The 18,032-nt window shown below is 49.3% G+C and overlaps 1 protein-coding gene across 1 annotated transcript in view; it reads right to left on the minus strand.

The window, feature by feature from the left end:
- The window catches only part of JAG1 (jagged 1), a 34,581-nt gene that overhangs the window by 15,270 nt on the left and 1,279 nt on the right, over positions 1-18,032 (minus strand). Inside the window, exons 2-4 of the mRNA XM_006758089.2 lie at positions 10,006-10,057; positions 4,643-4,897; positions 2,756-2,816 (exon numbers count right to left, since the gene is read on the minus strand). Of these exons, the coding sequence (XP_006758152.1) occupies positions 2,756-2,816; positions 4,643-4,897; positions 10,006-10,057 (368 nt within the window). The remainder of the gene's footprint in view (positions 1-2,755; positions 2,817-4,642; positions 4,898-10,005; positions 10,058-18,032) is intronic.

Below are 18,032 nucleotides of genomic sequence, written 5' to 3' on the forward strand. Positions count from 1 at the left end.
CTGCTCAGCTGTAACTGTGGAGAACAGGCACCCCCAGAGGAAAAGCTTTGGTTTCCAGAAAGCGGGAGGCAGGCTAGCAAATGCTTGTCATGGGAAAATTCTAGGGACCCGGCTAACAGCTAATCACCACGGCCGAGAAGACTGCCTGCTTCCCAACCTCCACCAACAAGTGGGCCATACCCCATCGAGAGAGCCACTGGAATTCGTGGTTCAATATTAATCTGACACAGGATTCCGGTTTATGTAACATTAAACATCAGCCTAGGTAACAAGTGACTATTAAAGAAGCGAGATAAGTCATCCGATAGACATTTTTAAAAACTGAACATCCAAGTCAGTGGGAGGTGGAGGGGACCCATTTGATTAAAAAGTGATATTCTTAGTCTGAAAGATATTAAGAGGAAACCGACATGAAAGTAGCAATATTCTAATCACCTTCTCGTCTTCCCTTCCAAATTAAGGTTATACCTCTTCAGTTTGTCCAATAAAAGCAAGAAGAGGCAGCTGAGGACCCAACCTCACCTCCTAATTAATGAGAGCTGGATCCCCAAGCATTAAAAAAAAAAAAAAAAAAAAAAAGAACCACAAGAGGCCACGGATGACTTCAAAAGAAAACAAATAAAAATACTGACCCTAAAAGAGGCATCACAAAGTTATCCCAGTTTAATAGTATATGATTAAGGTTCTCATGAGAAATTGAAGTGACTTCCCTCACATGATGATTCATAATTAAGTTTGATATTATTGGCCGGCTTGCAATAAAGCGCGCATATGCGCCCAGGAAAAGGACTCTAAGTCGACCTGGGAACGACAGGACCCATCAAGTTTTCTCATGTGGAAGAGAAAAAAAACAAAACACAACCACCTCTGTAATACATAATCCGAAAGACAACTTACAGGTAACTTGCCATTCCACTATTTCTGGTGCAGGGCACAACCTGAACTTCCTCAGCTAGAAGGTTCTGTTTTGATTTTCCTTCAAGGCAGGGAGAAGGAGATGGGTTGAGAGACTATGCAAATGACGTGTGGGAAAGTCGCACCTTAAGTAAATAAGGGCACTGGTGCGTGTCTGGGCAGGGAGTGGGAGGTGAGACTCCGAAAGAGAAAGGGCTAAATTCTGGAGACAAAGCCTGTTGTTCTGGCTGGGAGGGCCCTCCCCTGCGCCGCGCGTTCATTATGATGACAGTAGCAGAAATCGCGGCTGGCCTCCCTGATACCCATCTGAGCGCAGAGTAGGCCCGGAGTGGCTAATGGCACTGCTGAGCTGACTTTCTCCAGAACACCCTTAATTAGAGAGCTGAAGGAGGTGGACGCCAGCTCAACATCTGACAGCAATGCTGTCAGACCTACAGTCAGCCGCCACCTCTGGGGGTTAGTCCGCAAACCCCTCAGCTTTCCAGAAAATAATCGTATCCTTCTGAAGTGCAGGGAGGGACACTGTTCAGGTTTGTTTTTCTTTCACTTCCAGCTGCCTTCATTCCCACCTCAGCTGCCAGCCTCAGAGCCCAGTGCTCCCTGCTGCCTGGATGGGGAACAGATGCAGGGGTGGGGTTCCCAAAGGCCACAGATATCTATCAAGCAGCAGCTCTCAAAATCTGAGCAGCAAAATCATGGGGCCGGCTTCTCAAAATGCAGATTCCTGGGCCGAACTCAGAGGCTGAGATTCGTGTCTGTGGGGTGGTGCCCAGGAATCTGCATTTTGACGGTTCCCCGATTAATCTGGGGGATTCCACTCAGGAGTCCCGGAGTTTGGGGACAGTGATTCTCAAAGTAGGGTCCCACCAGTCACAGCAGCGTGCAGGGGCTTGTCAGCCATGCAGAGACTTGGGCCCACCCCCGACCTATGGGCTCAGGGTCTGCCTCGGGACAGGGCCCCATGTAACATTGGCTTACACGTGTATAAGCTTCCCTTGGCTCAAACCAGGGTAGCTCTGGGGGCAAAAGCGACAGGCCCAAAGGACCCAGGTAGTGTCACATTAAATCTGCTAATCCTTGGGAAGAGGCAGAGTAAATTGTGAGATTGTGTCAAAATGCCACAGCAGCAACAATATTTCCTGAAGAAAGCCTTCCCCAAATTGGCACAATGTGCATTTCAAAAAGTCCCCAAAACTGTAATCACGAAGCAGTGAGGCAGTCGGGGTAGGTCTCGGTTTGGCTTCTGCATTGTCTGGGACCATAAAAGAACAGACTTCAAAGGCCAGCAGCAAAGTCTACATTCATCAGGCTCAACTGACAAGATTCCAGCACAGCCATTAACCTCTCAGCACCGGCCTGTCTCCCGCCTGCAGAGGGGCCAGGAGATTGTACTAATCCCATTCTAAAGAATGCTCCATGTTCCCTATTGATGGGAAAAGTGGGGGAGGGTTGGGAGATGGAAAACCGGGCGGGGGGGGGGGGCGGGGGGGACGGAGACACAGGCAAAGGAACGTACCCACATCCCTCCATCTAGTCCATTAGCACGTTGAGGGAAGATTACAAAAAACATGTTATCAATTTACAGAAGAGTTAGTCCATGAAGTCACTGAGTATGCTCCTAAGTGTTTCTTTTTTTTTTTTTTTCCTATGAGGAGTGTGTGCATTCCACCGGACAGCTGGTATAATTTAATAAGCTTCGGATGTGCCTATTTGAATTGTAAGCTTTCCTGTTCTCCAAAGAAACATATTCACAGTCAAGTCAGTCCCCCTGCTCGCATCACAAAAATAATTATTAGAACAACAAAAAAAATCAACAACAGAAAAAAGTGTAGTTGTTTACCTGCAGTCACCTGGGAGTTTGCAAGACCCGTGCTTGGGACTACAGCCCTGTCGGCAAATCGCTGTAAGAAACACAGAAGGCTGCATCAGTACCCTGCCCGCTTCTGGACCGCCACAGCCATGAGAATGGCCTAGTTAAGCCTACAAAATCCACGACTTTAAGAGAACTCATATCAAGTCCATTGTAAAGACAGGAAGATGGGAGGTGCCCAAATAACAAATCCAGCTTTAAACTTCAAGGCCACGCTAGCAGATCCTCAAAACATGATACTGTTTGGGGACAAAAATGCAGGGAAGCTGATGGGGGAAGGGGACCTTCATCCAGTCTCTCTGAACAATAGCTATCCTGCTCCCTTGTCAATTCCCACCCTTGACAAAAGAAAAAAGGGAGATGTAATCCTTCCTCGTCTCACCCACTCTGTCCCATCAGGGCAGAGTTCAGATGAGCCCCAGCCTCCTTAATGCTCCCCCTAAATACCCGGTGTCTCAAAAATCCTGTGGGATTAACAAAGCGAACCAGGCTGCCTTCATTTGGCCCATTCAGCACCAGATCGGTTGGTACTTTTGTAAAGTATCCTCACAAAGCAATTCTGCTGCCTTTATTTAAAAAAAAAAAAATTAACATAAAAAATACCAAACAGATAAACCTGTTATTGGTTTTTAGAACACCAACTACTTAAAACATATTTATCAATTCTGTCTTTCATTTGAGTCCCAGAAATGCCATCCTTTTAAAACTCTTGTCCTGTTATTGAAGAAAATACGGCCACAGAGACCTGCAAATGCCTCTCTCTGCCCTGCCCCTTAACCACAGCTCAAATATTTGTTTTTAATTTGAGTATACCTTAAAAAGATTTATCAAATTTATGCGGAATGAGCGAGCACATTAATGTCCGCGAGGGCCTATTGTGGTTAACTGGAATTACCCGCCAGTTTGCTATGCCTTAGGATTTTTAATGGTATAAGGACCACAGAGAATTCTGTGGATGTCTGTGTATGTGATAACTCACTGGTTCTAGGAGGGGCTGGGACAGTAGGTAGCACAGCTGCAAACTTATGCAGGCAGACCTCGTTTTACGTGCTTCTCTTGACTGTGCTTCACAGATGTGGGGTTTCTTTATTTTATTTTTTTACAAATTGAAGGCAAGATCCTCCACCAGCAAAAAGATTAGGACCGGGATTATTGCAACACTCATTTTATTGTGGTAGTCCAGGACCGAACCGTGGTATCTCCGAGATGTGCCTGTGCTATCGAGGATGGCTTCAGTTATACCCAAGTATGAAAACTCCGGCTCACCACTCGCTCCTCCCTCAATGCCACAGCCCTAAGAGATGCCCAGTGAAAGTTTGCTATAAGGCCACCTCGAGCTCAGGGGCTGTCATTTCCTACAGGATCATCTGCTCAGACATTGACTGGGTTAACCCAGTCCCACCTTGGTATCTGTTTTGGGTCAGGTTCCTTGAGAGCAGAGCCTGAGAAGGGGTCTCGGGTACGGGGGAAAGCGGGGAGGGCAACAGATGGGGTGGTAGGAGCTGAGCAAGGACATGGTCTCAGCTGGAGTCTGGCTTCAGCCTGATCCCAGGAGACGCTCTAGAGCATGAATTGTAGCAGATTTGGGCAGAGGGGACATGTCACTGATTTAGACGGAGCTGCAGGGATGGGATATGGAGTGGCCCCTGCTTGGTCACGACAATGCTCAGAGGAGGAAAAGCTGTGAGACATGAGCAGCCAATCCTAAAAGCAGCTGGAGGATAGGGCACAGAAAAAAAAAACACCAAAATCTCACCCCACCTAAGATAGCCACGTGACCACAGGTGGGGTGAGAACTTGCCACCAAAAGCGACAGCCACCCAGAGGTGGTTAACACAGCCAGCATACCCCACATACCTCTGTTACATTCGGGGCCCATCCAGCCCTCCATGCAAGTTTTGTTGCCATTCTGGTCACAAGCATAATGCCCAAAGAAGTCATCTCGGGGTCGGCAGAACTTATTGCAGCCGAAGCCATAGTAATAGTCATCGCAGGTGACGCGGATCTGATACTCAAAGTGGGCCACCCCCGTGTTCTGCTTTAGGGTTTGCCACTGCCGGCTGGGGTTGATCATGCCCGAGTGAGAAGCCTTTTCAATGATGCTGTCCGGTTCTACAGGCAAAGGAAAAAGATCAATTGCGTTAACATTCACATCAGAGCCTTCTTCCCTCACCATTTTGGCTTTTGTAACAATAAGTGCACAGGGTGCAAAATCCAAGCAGTACAAAGAGGGCAGAAAATGAAAACCCCTATCCCCAGTGGCAACTGCTGATGCCATTTATTGACCTTTTTAATGAGTGTGTAGTATTTCACTGTCTGGAAATACAAGTAAATTAGTTCTGACATATGTGCAATAAGGTTGTTTTGGCCTTTGGCTATTAATCAAAGCCACATTGAACACTCTCGAACCTATCTGCCATGTGTGTGGTTCGATCAGTAAGAAAAGAACCTAGAAACGGAAGTGCTGACTCAGAGGACGCGCACAATCCCAGACAACCACAAGCTACCGCCAATGAAGTCCTGTCAGTCTGTCCTCCCACCCGCACAGGAAACTGTTTCCCAACATTATTATCAAACTTTCTGATCGCTGCCTGGTAGGTAAAGAAGTATCTCTTGTTGTAATTAGCATTTAATTAAGTGAAGGTGAGCGCCCTTTCACGGGTTTACAAAATCATTTGCATCTCTTCCTGTGAGCTGTCACCTGTTTCTCTTCTTTACCAAGTCTTCTAGGGCATGGCGGGTCACGCCGATTTGCACAAGCTCTTCACACATTATAGGAAGTAGCCCACTATGGAATGCTGCTCTTAAAGAAATGTCATTATTCCAGGTCAAGGTTAGCGATCTCTCTTCTGGTTTTAGAGGTTTGTGTCTTGCTTTAGAGAGAATCTACTTCCAAACTCTTCATTGGAAGCCAACGAGTAGAGTTATGTTTTTTTAAAATGATGACCATTACCACCTTTTCAGCTGGCATTTAAACAGTAAGACTACGAACTTGATGTACTGCACCTTGCACCGTTGCCCAGAAGACAGATGAAAAAGGAATTCACCCCGGTTAAGAGGCAGATTGACAGGGTTTTGGAGCCAAGTCATGCTCGCTGAAGAGTGCCCATTGAGGAAAAATGCTGTGCCCATTGAGGAAAAACACTGGAGCTGAAGCAGCTCTCAGGAGGAACAGAAGTGGCTCTTGCCTCCAGGCACTGATAATCTAGTTTGAGAGAGACAGGTACTGAAGCAGCTCCGTATGCACCAGGTGCCAGGAGTTCAGGGGAGGGATGTGAGGAGGAAGCAAGGCGCTAAGTCAGCACCGCAGCCTGGTCTCGTGTTTGTTTTCTTAAACCTGCCAGCACCAACCCTTCACCACCTTGTCAAATTCAAGGCCACCTTGGAGAGACTGTGTTAGGACCTACTGCAATGTCTTTGTGATTCCTACCCACCCACACCCCTGTTTTCCTAGGCCCAGGGCCTGTGCGCGCTGAGGAGGCTATGCAAGCCCTGCAGGTGACCAGGAGTGAAGGAACGCCTGAGTGGCTCCATCCACACTCCACGTCCAACATCGCCCTATGCACCCTCTGGGTTTCTTTAACTGTCGTGTGGGCAAGACAAGCCTTGAACAAGCCCACATACCTGCAGACTTCCACCCCGGCGTGCACAGAACCACTTGCAGAAAACACTTTACTAACTTCAGTTTTGCAAATAAACAAAACACAGGCTGAAGAATGACAAAAATGTCCTCTATTAACTGTGTGTTTGTTCTGCTGGTTCAATTAAAAAGTGTAGTGAGCTATTACCATGTGATTATGAGCTCTTACTAAATGAATTATTTAAACACGCTCGCCATGGCTCAGAGGCCTCCAGGTTCTCTCAGGCAGGTATCAACAACAAACAATTCCGACAAGAGTCCAAGCCAATCCTAAAGGCACAGGCTGACATGTCATTCTCAACAGCTTAACGTGCTTTCCACAGATTTCCAGGAAGAAATACGGTGAAGGTGTTATTTCTGAATCCTCAGGGGGTCTACCAGATCTGCATAACTACACACCTGCGTGACACATTTTTCCTAACAGCGAAGAGGCAGAGAGTGTGTGACATGCTTTCTGGTATCTGGGTTACAGAGAGCAAGTTTGCTGCCGGCTTCTTCTAAGCTGCCTGAATCACACTTCCTATCAGCTTGGCACATTAAACATGTATCTGGGGTAGATCACAGGGTAGTCCAGCTTCGTGACTGTAAAGGGTATTAACAAGCCTTCCTGCAATCTTCAACTGCGTGGAGGGGGAGCGCGAAGCGCCCACAACAGCCTTGCAGGCCAAGGAGGAGGTAATGGGAGGCGAGTGTGAGCATAACCCCAGGACCTCGCCAACCTACCAACCCAGACGGGGCAGCAAGCCCTGGTCTTGAGTATGCCTGCTTGTAGTTACATATCTAGTGAACAGCACAATAAACTGAAGCCATTTGCTCTGGGACGGAAAGGTAAATGTGTACCCTTGTACATTGCAGTCCCGAAAGGCAACAGAAATGACCTGGAGGACTGATGGCAGGAGAGCCAGCCTTAGACAACACTTTCCAACACATGAGCACACCTGGGCTTTCTTTGGGCCATGCCCTGCTCGTGAGGGCTCATCGCAGAGCTGCTGTGCGAAGGGATTTTGTTCCCCCACTCAGGGTTCTGTCTCTAATCTGTAGCCTGGAGGTCTGCACCTTGATTGGGCCCCCCCCAAAGGAGCCACCTCTGTTTAGGTTGCTACACACTCTCAGCATCTTCCCTCACGGAGGACAGTCCCTTGAGAGGGACAGAGGATGAAGAGAATGAAAAGCAAAACATTCCAGGCCGAGCAACAAGCATATGCAAAGGCACCGGGCAGGAGAATGTGAAGACAAAGGTGACTGGTGGGGTATGACTGGAATACAAATGGATGACCATGTGGCAGGGAGACAAGGCTGGGCTATAGGCCCGTGGGCCCTCAGAGATCTGTCTTAAGAACAGTAAGCAGCTCTCAGTAAAGGTGACAAAGCTCTGAAAATACCAAGATAGCAGGAGAATGGAAAAAGCATGGGAGGCCGACCAGAGTAGATGTGGGTGGACTAATTCAGCCGCTACTGTTAAGAGTTCAGGTGTGAGCAGATGGCGACTTGGACCAGGGCAGTAGCAGGGGAGATGGTGGGAGGCGGCAGGATTCTGGGGAGGTCTTGGACACAAGATTTCCAGAACGTGGAGGTGGGTTCGATATAGATGCTGAGAGAGGAATATATACAGTTCGCCCCTCCAGACTGGGGCTCACAGTACTGGGTGTTCAAATGCTGACCAGTCACCCATAAAGGGCTCAAGGCAGGATCTGCTTTTGGAGAGGGAAGATATCAAATTTGGCTCTGAATGTGCTGAATTCAATAACTTGAAAACATCAAGAGGGCTGAAGGAGCAAGCAGACAACGCACTCCCAGCAAACCCCACCTTCCTCATCGGGGTTCACAAAGTGAGCCTCAATGACCTGCAGTCAGGGGGGCTTTGTGGCTCCCCCTCTTCAAGGGTACAGGTCACAAGCCCTGGATCCCTACCCCAGGTCCTCCTGATGCCCTTCCAGAGATCTGGCTCTACCCCCAGCAACAGATGAAACATGCCATGCCCCCGAGCTCCAAAATGGGGTGACCCCAAAATGCACATAACCATGGACAGCTCTGTATGTGCACCAGCTTCCCAGGAAACAGTTACCGGACCTGGGGGCCAGGGAAGGCCCAGGAAGTCCCTAGCCGGCCCACCAGGTGTCCTGGTCCAGGTCTTACAATGAGCCTAGCTGCTAGGCTCAACCCTGAGGATGTTCACTCCAGATGGTTTTAACATCTACAGCGGAGGGGAGCCCAGCAGGTCGGCACCGCTTTCTGAAGAAGCCATTTCTCCCCTCCCCACCCTCTTCTCCCCAGTGCTTAGTTACCAGTGTAAGCAGGTCACAGTGACATAACGTTCACACAATCCCAACGTCTGTGGCAAGGGAGAAAGGAGAGAACAAACAGGTGTCCAGCATCTGACTGGCATCAGGCACAACCAAGGCTGGTCACACACCCCGACCCCGCAGTGGGCCAGGGGTGTCCCTCAGGAAGGAAGTCCATAGGGCCAAGGCAAGGAGTGAGCCAAACAGCCTGGAGCCTCTGGCACTCTTGGGCTCAGCAAGGACTGGGTGGCCTCGGGCGAACCAAAGAGACAGACAGCCCAGAAGCAGCCCATCTGACTTATACCAAGCCCTCACCAGGCCCTCTCTGGGCATCCACCATTCTCAGAATCAGTTTTAAAAAAAGGGGCCAGGTGAGAAAAGGGGGTGGGAGAATGTCATTAGAAGCAACAACACAAAGAAAGGGTCAGTGAGGCGGAGCAACAAGAGGGATGAGGCATTCAGAGAACCGACGGCAAAGACAAATGTTGGCTCAGCCTCTCCTCCTGCGCAGACTGAGATTTCTGCGTGAATCAGGTTTTCCGATGACGGCCACCCTGATCCTGCTGACAAAAAGGGAACTCGCAGTTTCGGCGAGGGAGGGAAACCATTTTTAAGTTCCCCTAAAGAGCAAAGACTACCTTATAAGCCAGGCTGCTGTGATTTCCAATAGGTGCCCTCCACAGCTTCCCCACCGAAACCCATCCCTCGCGCCTCTGAAAAGCAGCCTGCACTCAAGAGTCATCTTTCTCAAGGGGACAAGGCAAGTGCAATGGCTGGGAGGCTCTGGAATTCCGCTTCAATGAAAGGTTTGTGGTGCGCAGTGTGGGAAACCCGGACCGGCTGGAAGCTCACCTGCCCACCGAGTGAAATTCAAGGTCGGTCTTTAGAGACCAGCGCCACCTTTGCCGGCTTTATCTTTCCGATGAGAGATTAGACGCTCACTTAAAGTTTAAATGGACTTTTAAAAAGTCACTACTTTGATCCTTTAGCCGTCTACAAGGTTTTAAAGTTGTAAAACCATTAAGATCTCTATCCCAAAGATAATCTAGGTCCCATATTCAGGGACCGAGTTAACTGGGAATCAGGCCTGGCCACTTAATAGTCTAAGCAAGACGCCCAGGGGAAGTTATGGAAAAGACGCCACTGTGAGGCTCGACCTAGGGGGCGGGGGCAAATGTGGGGGGTGGTTGAAGTTCCCCGACACCCAGGAGACAGGCCCAGCTCAGACAGGTACTGCATGGCAAGCACTGCTCTTCCAGAAATGTGCACTTGGACAAGTTCTCCGCTGTGATACTTACGGAGAGTGTCGTTACTGGAATCCCACGCCTCCACGAGTAAAGTGTAGGACCTCTGCAAAGAGATAAATGACACTTAGTATTCAGAAAGAGGGGTCAGCTCTCAGTGTCCTACTTTCCTGGCCTCCCCACATACCCCACCAAGCAAAACCATAAAGCTGAAATGAAAATTCTTTTGCTGTTGAACTGAGGTTACCCAACTCCCCTCCCCACTCCAGCACCCACCCCAGCCTGACTCCTTTCATCTGGCGGGGGCTGGGGGGGCTGGAGGGGGGACCCACAGTGGTCATCCTGCAGGCGCTCCAAGCCTTCATCAGAAGATGCCACCTACCTATTGGTGAGCACTTAGCATACAGTTTTCCACAACTTTCCAGACCCTAATTCTAGTACATGAGAAACACATACACACAAAGAATTTATTCTCAGCAAACCTAACCGGGTCTTTGTGCCGGGGGAGGGGGCCCATCCAGGAGGGCCGGGTATTGCTAAGGTTACACTTTGGGCCCTGGTGGGGCGGTCCCCAGGGAGGCCCCCTTTTCCTTTTCAGAACCCCTTTGAAAGCCCTGTCTGTGTGAGACCATCTCGGCTCCCACAAGTATCAGGTGACTCTAGGAAGCAGGAGGGGGTAGGTGCAAAGACTCCCAAGACAAAGGCGGCAACCTAACTTGGGGTGCCTGGTGGGGGCAGGGGGGCGGGGCAGGCCCTGGGGAAGAAAGTACAAAAGGGAGAAATAAGCACTCATTTGAGGGTTATAGTTATTGATAAACTTATCTGTCAATAAGATCTAACATTCCAGGAATAATCCGAGTTTGCTAGCGAAACGAGTTCCCTGGCCCCTGGCGTGGTGCCAGCTATTATACGGAAGGCACCTTTTATCTTCCAGGCTTATCTCAGAATCCCACCTGCCCCCAAATCCAAGCCATCAGTAAATTCTCCCGAGTTTATTCCAATCTTCACTTTTACTCCAACTTCGTTTGTAATTTTGGATGAGGTCAGTCTCACGAAACACCAGGGTTTAAATAAACTTTCAGCTATCTTGGCGCTGGAGAAATATAGCCACAGGGGGTAGAGACAAAAGGCGCAGGAACCCTTTTATGTGCCCCCTGCACCGTCACTGGTGGTCGGGTACCCCCACATCAGGAATAGTAGAGCATATTAATCAAACAATGCCATGCTGCCAGAAACACACGCACCAAGAAATGACACCTACGAGGTGAAGCAAACACGGTGTGGAAAAGGGAGCTTCATTCATAACTCAAGCAAAGCTTCCTGCTCACATAGCAACCCAGCAGGCCGCCTCCGAGAATAAAAACATCTTGTGATAGATCCTGCCTTGGAATTCAGCCGAAATATGTTTCATACTCAAAGCAGAGTAGGATTCCATTTCGTTCACTGATAACTGTGGGAAAATGCTCAGAAGAGCAAGCAAAACTGGGCAAGCCAGGGCACATGCCCAGCCCTCTCCTGTGAGTGGCCATAGGTCCAAACTCATTGTCCTTGTTAATATTTTATTAGTGAAAGTTACACCTTATCTACAGCCTCTCCGTTCCCTAGCACTTCCTACAAATTACAGGACTCTCCCCTGAGCACAGCAAGAAATTTTATTTCTCTGATTCGAGGTGAGCCAAGTCAGAAGGAGGCCAACGTGGGCCCGATTCCGTATAATTAAGCCCTTCATTTGCTGGTCACATTGAGGCCCACGTTCTTCGCTTCCACATATTGTTGTAATTAATCCCCTGATTAGATGCATCGATACCCAGAGTTCTGACAGACTTGCAGAGCACTAAACACATAATACCCGCAAACCCCATGGAAAGGGAGGGCGTCCCGGGACTGAGCTGGTGTGACTGCATTAGCTCGGCTTCATGCTCAAGGGAGAAGGCATCCCTTGGTCTTGCACAAGAACTTGGAAGACCAAGCTGTCTACCCGACTTATCCTTGCCAGAACTGGAAAGACTTCAGAAGCTGCTGACCCGCACTGTCCCACCGGGAGGGAAAAAAACGCTGCGTGTCATGATTTTCCATCACTGCCTCTGGCTCGGAGGTGGATATGGGGCGAGGGCTGGAGACTGTGGTGCCGGCCACAAAGCCTTGCCAGAAAAACAAACTAAAAAGCCTTGGACCTTCTCTTCCCTTGTTTCAGAGAAGGGATTGTGGTTCTAGAATTCACCTCCTGAGCCAGGAGGATTCCTCCTGCCCAGCCTTCAGAGAAAAGGGCTCCCTTTCCAGGCCCCTATTAGGAGGCACTTTTACCACCCACTCCATCCCCACACTGTAGATCGACAATCAAGATAATTTGACAATGATTATTAGTTGCGAGGGAACTTTAATTTTTCCCAGGCCCACGCTTGACCTCTGTATATCCCAGAATACATGTGGACTCCAAGATCCAGACCACACGCACCTCATGCCATCAAGGTAGGGTACCAGGCTGAAATCAACAATCCATTGGGATCGTGTCACACCCAATTAGCCACTGCAAATCTGACCCCAAGCAGAGGCACCAGGCCAGCCCAAGGGCTTGCAACGGAGTCCCAGGCAAGATAACAAGTTCATACCACAAAACCCACACAAGAAAAAAGAAACAGCAAATACCTGAATTTTAGTTGGTTTCATGCTATAAAACTAAGACTCTTATTATGGAGAGTCACCTGGCTTTCATCTCTCCCCTCTCCCCACCCATTAAATTTGACCAGAAAAAAAATGGCCTGAGGGCAAAGCCTCAGGAAGGATGGGTTGCTAACAGACCTTCAGTCTGGGTTGGCAGAGTGAATCACTTCCGCCCCTTCCCAACTCCAGGCCCATGGAAACTGGCAACACAGCAGCTGGTTCTCAGGTTCTCATTCTCAGGCAGCAGGAAGGAGGAATGGTCGGCTTTCAGAGTGACCTCTGGGGAGGACTTCTATGGAATTTTACCTAGGAGATTCCTGACAGCCAAGCCCCAAGGCATTCCAGGGCCACCCGGTGCCCTCCAAGCACCTCCCTGCCCTCGGCACTGAGGCTGTGGGAGGGCTGTGTGCTGTGCCCATCACACTCCTCGGTGGTTACCTTGGCACCAGGCAGAGTGGTAAGCACTTAATTGCCACATTAAGAAGGGGGATGTAAGAAACAAAGGTAATTGTGTTGGCAGCTGGGAGCTTCCTTTTCCTGGCAACAGTGGCAGCCAAACCAAGCCCCGAGAAGCGGCTGCCTCCACTCCTGCCAAGCTGACGGACACAAACAAACCGCCATCCAAACGGCACGCGTGCAGCGTCCAAAACCCCAGGCCACCGCAACAGGCGGCCGGAGGAACTCACACCCTGGGAATGCCCCAAGTGCCCACGGGGCCATTGTACAGAGGCACTCGCCCCGGGATTGTCTGGGGCCGTGTATTCTCTGCTGACTCAACTGTCGCTTCCTGTTGCCGGCCCTGTATTAGCATTATTTTTGGAGACGCCACATTATTCTCTATAATCCTCATTTCAGTCCCTTCGGCCACACTATTGTCCTGCCTGTGTCTGGGTGGCCAGAGTATAAAATATTCCAGTCACAAACATCAAGTAAAGGTGCCAGAGATTCCATGTGTGGGCACACGTACACTCACACGAACAATTCACGTATTGCAGGGTTTGGGCTAGGTGAGGCAGGGAGAAAGGACAACTACCCCAGAGCATCCAATCTAAGAAGACTGTAGTCATAGAGAGCCATTCAGCCTGCAGGGCTTGACATTTCAATAGAGTCCGATCTGGTTACAAAGGGTGATTTTCTCATGAAAGCCCACCTCAAAGACCCACCAAGCGGCCCCAGAGCTCAATCCAGGTTTGAGACTCAATGAGATGCCCCCACCCCTTTCCCATCATTACCCTTACCTGTTTGAAAAGCATCCCACTGATAATTAAATGCACCAGTTACAAAAGGGTGGCGAGGTTAATAGATAGAACGCCACAAGCACAACCGCTGGTTCACACCGAGCAAGCCTGAACAAGAAGCCTTTCTACTTATTTACCAAAAATGCATAAAAACTGGGCTGAGCTGGTAGAAGGCTCTGAATGTTTGACTATTTACATATCACTTTTAACCACTGGGAACCATGTTGCAGAATTTCTTCCCGGCACATGCACTGCACTGGTGACAAATGTCACTGACACCATAAAAACCAGGGCCTCAGGGCAGTCCACGCAGTGATCAGAAACCAGCAAGGAAGTCACAACGGGGCCACTTGGCCCCAAAAGCCAAGATAAACGCGGCACATTTCGGAACCCAGAACCCTACCCCACCTCCACTATCATTCTAGGAAACACAAGAATCATCAGTTCCCATGCATCCTAATACATCTCCCTAAAGTTGAAAAAAGCTTAAGTTTAAAATGTAGTTAAAAGCTGTCGCTTTTCTCAGCAGCTCAGAACCTAACCTAGGGGTTGGGGGTGGAGGGGAGCAGGGGTAGGAACATGCCTCTGAAATTCACCAAGGGGGAATTCTCAGAAATATTTGCCGTTGTGGATTACCATGCTAATTGTAGGCACATCCAAAGAGCATGCATTCTTACTCTGCAGCCAATCTTGAAAGCCTGACATTGGAACCAAGTTCCGCTCTTCTACAATGGGCCTGTGGCTGCTGTGAATCCAATCAAGGCCTCTGTTTGCATTCCCATTCCCAGATCAGGGCTCTGAAGACTCTTTGTTGCCTTGGCTTCATTTTCTGTGTGCATAACACCTTTCCTCCACGTTACACCTTCCACTTGCCCTCTATCCAAAGGGTCTCCTTTACCGCTCTTAGCTGCAAAGATTCTAGGCAGTATTCAGTTGGCTGGTTTTCCAGGAGGCTACACACCACCTCTTAAGTAGTTGCTGCTTCTCCTCCTTACCCATACTACTCCCCCCAAAGTCCTTTTGCCAAAAGCTTCACTGATCTCTAAAAATGTTTGAAGTCCCTGTAGAATTATGGGTGGGGAGTTGGTGGGTTGTAAACTCACGTAAGTACTGGAGGTTTGAATAAGTTGCTAAGAAACAAGACAACAAGGAGGAAGAAAACACAGAGAAGGTTACACCTGGAAGAGAAGAGAGGTTAGAGGCCAAGTGCCTTGAATATAAGGATTCCATTTGGGAGCAGCCATGCTGCAGACACTTGGTACAAAGTGAGCACAACTCTACTACATTCCTAAGCCCAGTTTTGCAATGCAGTCATTTCATCACTTTCCTCAGGTAAGTGTCTTAGGGCAAAGGGTGTTTCTCCAAGTGCACAAAGTCCCTTGCTCTGAGCATGTACACACATGTGCACTGTTTGTATGCATGCGAACCCCATGGGTTGCACATACTGGCTGCAGAAACGAGCTGGTTCAAATGAAGACCCCTTCCCTCTGCCCTCCACATGTCCACACCACATCTGTGAAGGCTTAGGGACTAGAAACACAGAAGGCATAAAATCAAGGACTGCTAATCATTCTGATTAACCTGTGGCATCCAATTTACCCAAACCCCTTGCAGTTGCTCATTCAGGCCTTTAAGAGTAAAGGGTGCCAACGCTGGCACCCCCTGGTACACAATCACATTTCATTGTATTTTCTTTAAAAATTAAGCTGATCTCAGCAAGCCTGTTATCAGTGCCAATGGCATTTAAATATGAGGCTGAGAGATCATATACTGTATCTCAATGGCTTCCCCCAAAGTATCTCTAGATTCATTTCACCCTAGGGCCAGCGGGACATCATAAAACCAACGGGGGTTTTGAGTTCCTGAAAAGCTTTAGGGGCTGAGTAGTGGTAATTACACTGGTAATGTATTTTTAATAAACAGGCACTACTGAGATTTAGTGGGAGGGGCAACTTACCCATTTCAGTGATTTATAAATGGTTATTCCCAAATTATTTCTCAGTAAGCCCAATTACCTCTCACCATGTGTGTGATCACCAAGACCCCGATTGGAGGATCATAAATCAGGCTGGTTGCTTCAAGACAAGCCCCTAGGAGCAGCATCAGTATTGCTATTATAAACCATCAATGAAAACTACCACAAAGCTGGGGCGGGGGCAGCAGATCCAAGTGGGACATAATTCGATCCTATCTGGCAGACAGTCCCACCTCTACAGAGCTTCCCACATGGACACTGGGATGTGGATTATATTCCGTATCTGACCAAATCACTTCCTCCTCTTCCTCCCCAGAACAGGAACAGTTGTTTGATAGGGGTCATAATTCTCGACAAAAGATGTAAATCACACGACCTTCTTAAATGACCTTTGACCGTGCCCCTGAACCACAGCTCTTCCATTGTCAGCAAATTTGGGAGGACCCACGGTAACAGAAATTGAGGCTGCCTGGGGAGCTGGGCAATCAGGTGGCAGGCCGTTCAAGGTTTGATTTGTTTTTAAGCCACATATGCTGTAAAGCTTGAATTCTGTACCAAGTTCAGTCACTCGCTATTCAAGAAAATCCGTTTTAAACAGACAGGCTTATTAATATTTAATTGCCAAAGTAAATGAAGCTGTGCTTATTTATTTCCATGTTTACTCGGCTACCTGAGTGCTTTCATTTCAGTTAACACTCACCCTGGAATCATTCTTGAAAGTTACAGGCTGTGGTGGTTTCTCCAACCGCACTCAGAAAAATAAACTAAAACAATACACCTGAACTCTGGTTTCTCTTGGGAAGTAAAGCTTATATTTCACAGCAGGCCTTTTTGGGGCAGCAGGGTGGAGACTTGTTTATGAGTGATACATGCATTTGGCCTAACTTCAAAGGAACCACACACTCAGTGTAGACCAAGCGGTCCCCCCATTCTAGAAAGTCTATTTCATGGTTGGTGACCCGTGGGCCTGAAACCACAGAAGAGCACCAGCAAATCAATCATCTCTCTGCCCTCACATGCCACTTCCGCTCCTTCCCCATCCAGGACTCTCTGCCAAGTGTCAAAGGGGACAGACACGCCTTCCAGGTCACTTTCCGAAGCCAGCCTGGGGAGCAAGGCTCCCTCCCTGTTTCCACCCATCCTCTGACCCTACTCTCCAAAATGAACCTCAGCCAGGCCGGCAGCTTTTCCACATCACTAATAAGATTCCTTTTATGGTCTTGTGAAAAGCGAGGGGCTCGGGACTGAGCCTGGGAGGGTGGAACCACCTGCAGGCCCCTTCCTGAAACTCCAAACACACGTTGAAGGGCAGTCAGTATTCACGGTCAATGTGGGCCCAGCCGGATTTAAAATGTGGCTAACCTCTTTAGCTTAAAGTTCTCCCTAATAGGGGATTAACAAGATAAACGTGCTTTACAAAAATGAAATCCCGTAACAGAAGCAGCCCTTCTTTCTGAGAGCGCCACATAGCACAGGTTTTTCTAAACCCCTCTTAGTGGCATGTTTTTGATAACTGTCTTATCTCCTCCGAGGCAGAGAGGGCACTTTAAAAAGCCAGGTCCTGCAACCGTGAGAGCCACCCCCAGCTTCATGTACACCAAAGCAGACATTCTAATTCTGCCCTGTCCTCCCCACCCCCAGCTGGGAGTCACAGCCCCAGCCCACGGATAGGAGGCAGCAGAGTGCACGCCATCAGAGCACGTGGTGGAGAGTATTCCCCTAGGTACAGAGCTCCCCCTCTCACCACCCACCCTCCCAGCACAGGCTGGGCCAAGCCACAGTCCTGGCAATGAGTCACGCCTCCTGGACAGCAGGAAAGGGGCAGAGGGCACCAACATTTTCCCCTTTCCTCCTCTTCTGCAATCGCATTCATCTTCCTTCCACCCATTTCGGGATGTTGCAAGGGCCTCGCTGTGGGGGTCTGCCAGCGGCGCCCGGAGCCCCCCAGAGGCTCTCAGACGGGGGTCCATGGACTAGTACCCGCGGTAACTGCCTCTAGTGCCCCGCCACTTCCAGGCTCTGGCACGCCCCTGAAGACTTGCGGGGACCACGCGCTCTCCGGACAAGGGCATACCCCCGCCCTTCCCGGGGAAGTTTGCAAACACAGCTGTTCCAGAGCCCGGGAACCACTGGAAGCGAGGCCACAAGGCTACACCGCACGGGGGCGAGGGCAGGAAGGGACCGGCAGGGGGCGGAGGCAGCTCGGG

This window comes from Myotis davidii, unplaced genomic scaffold, assembly GCF_000327345.1.
Source record: "Myotis davidii unplaced genomic scaffold, ASM32734v1 scaffold32, whole genome shotgun sequence".
In the NCBI taxonomy this organism is placed as follows: domain Eukaryota; kingdom Metazoa; phylum Chordata; class Mammalia; order Chiroptera; family Vespertilionidae; genus Myotis; species Myotis davidii.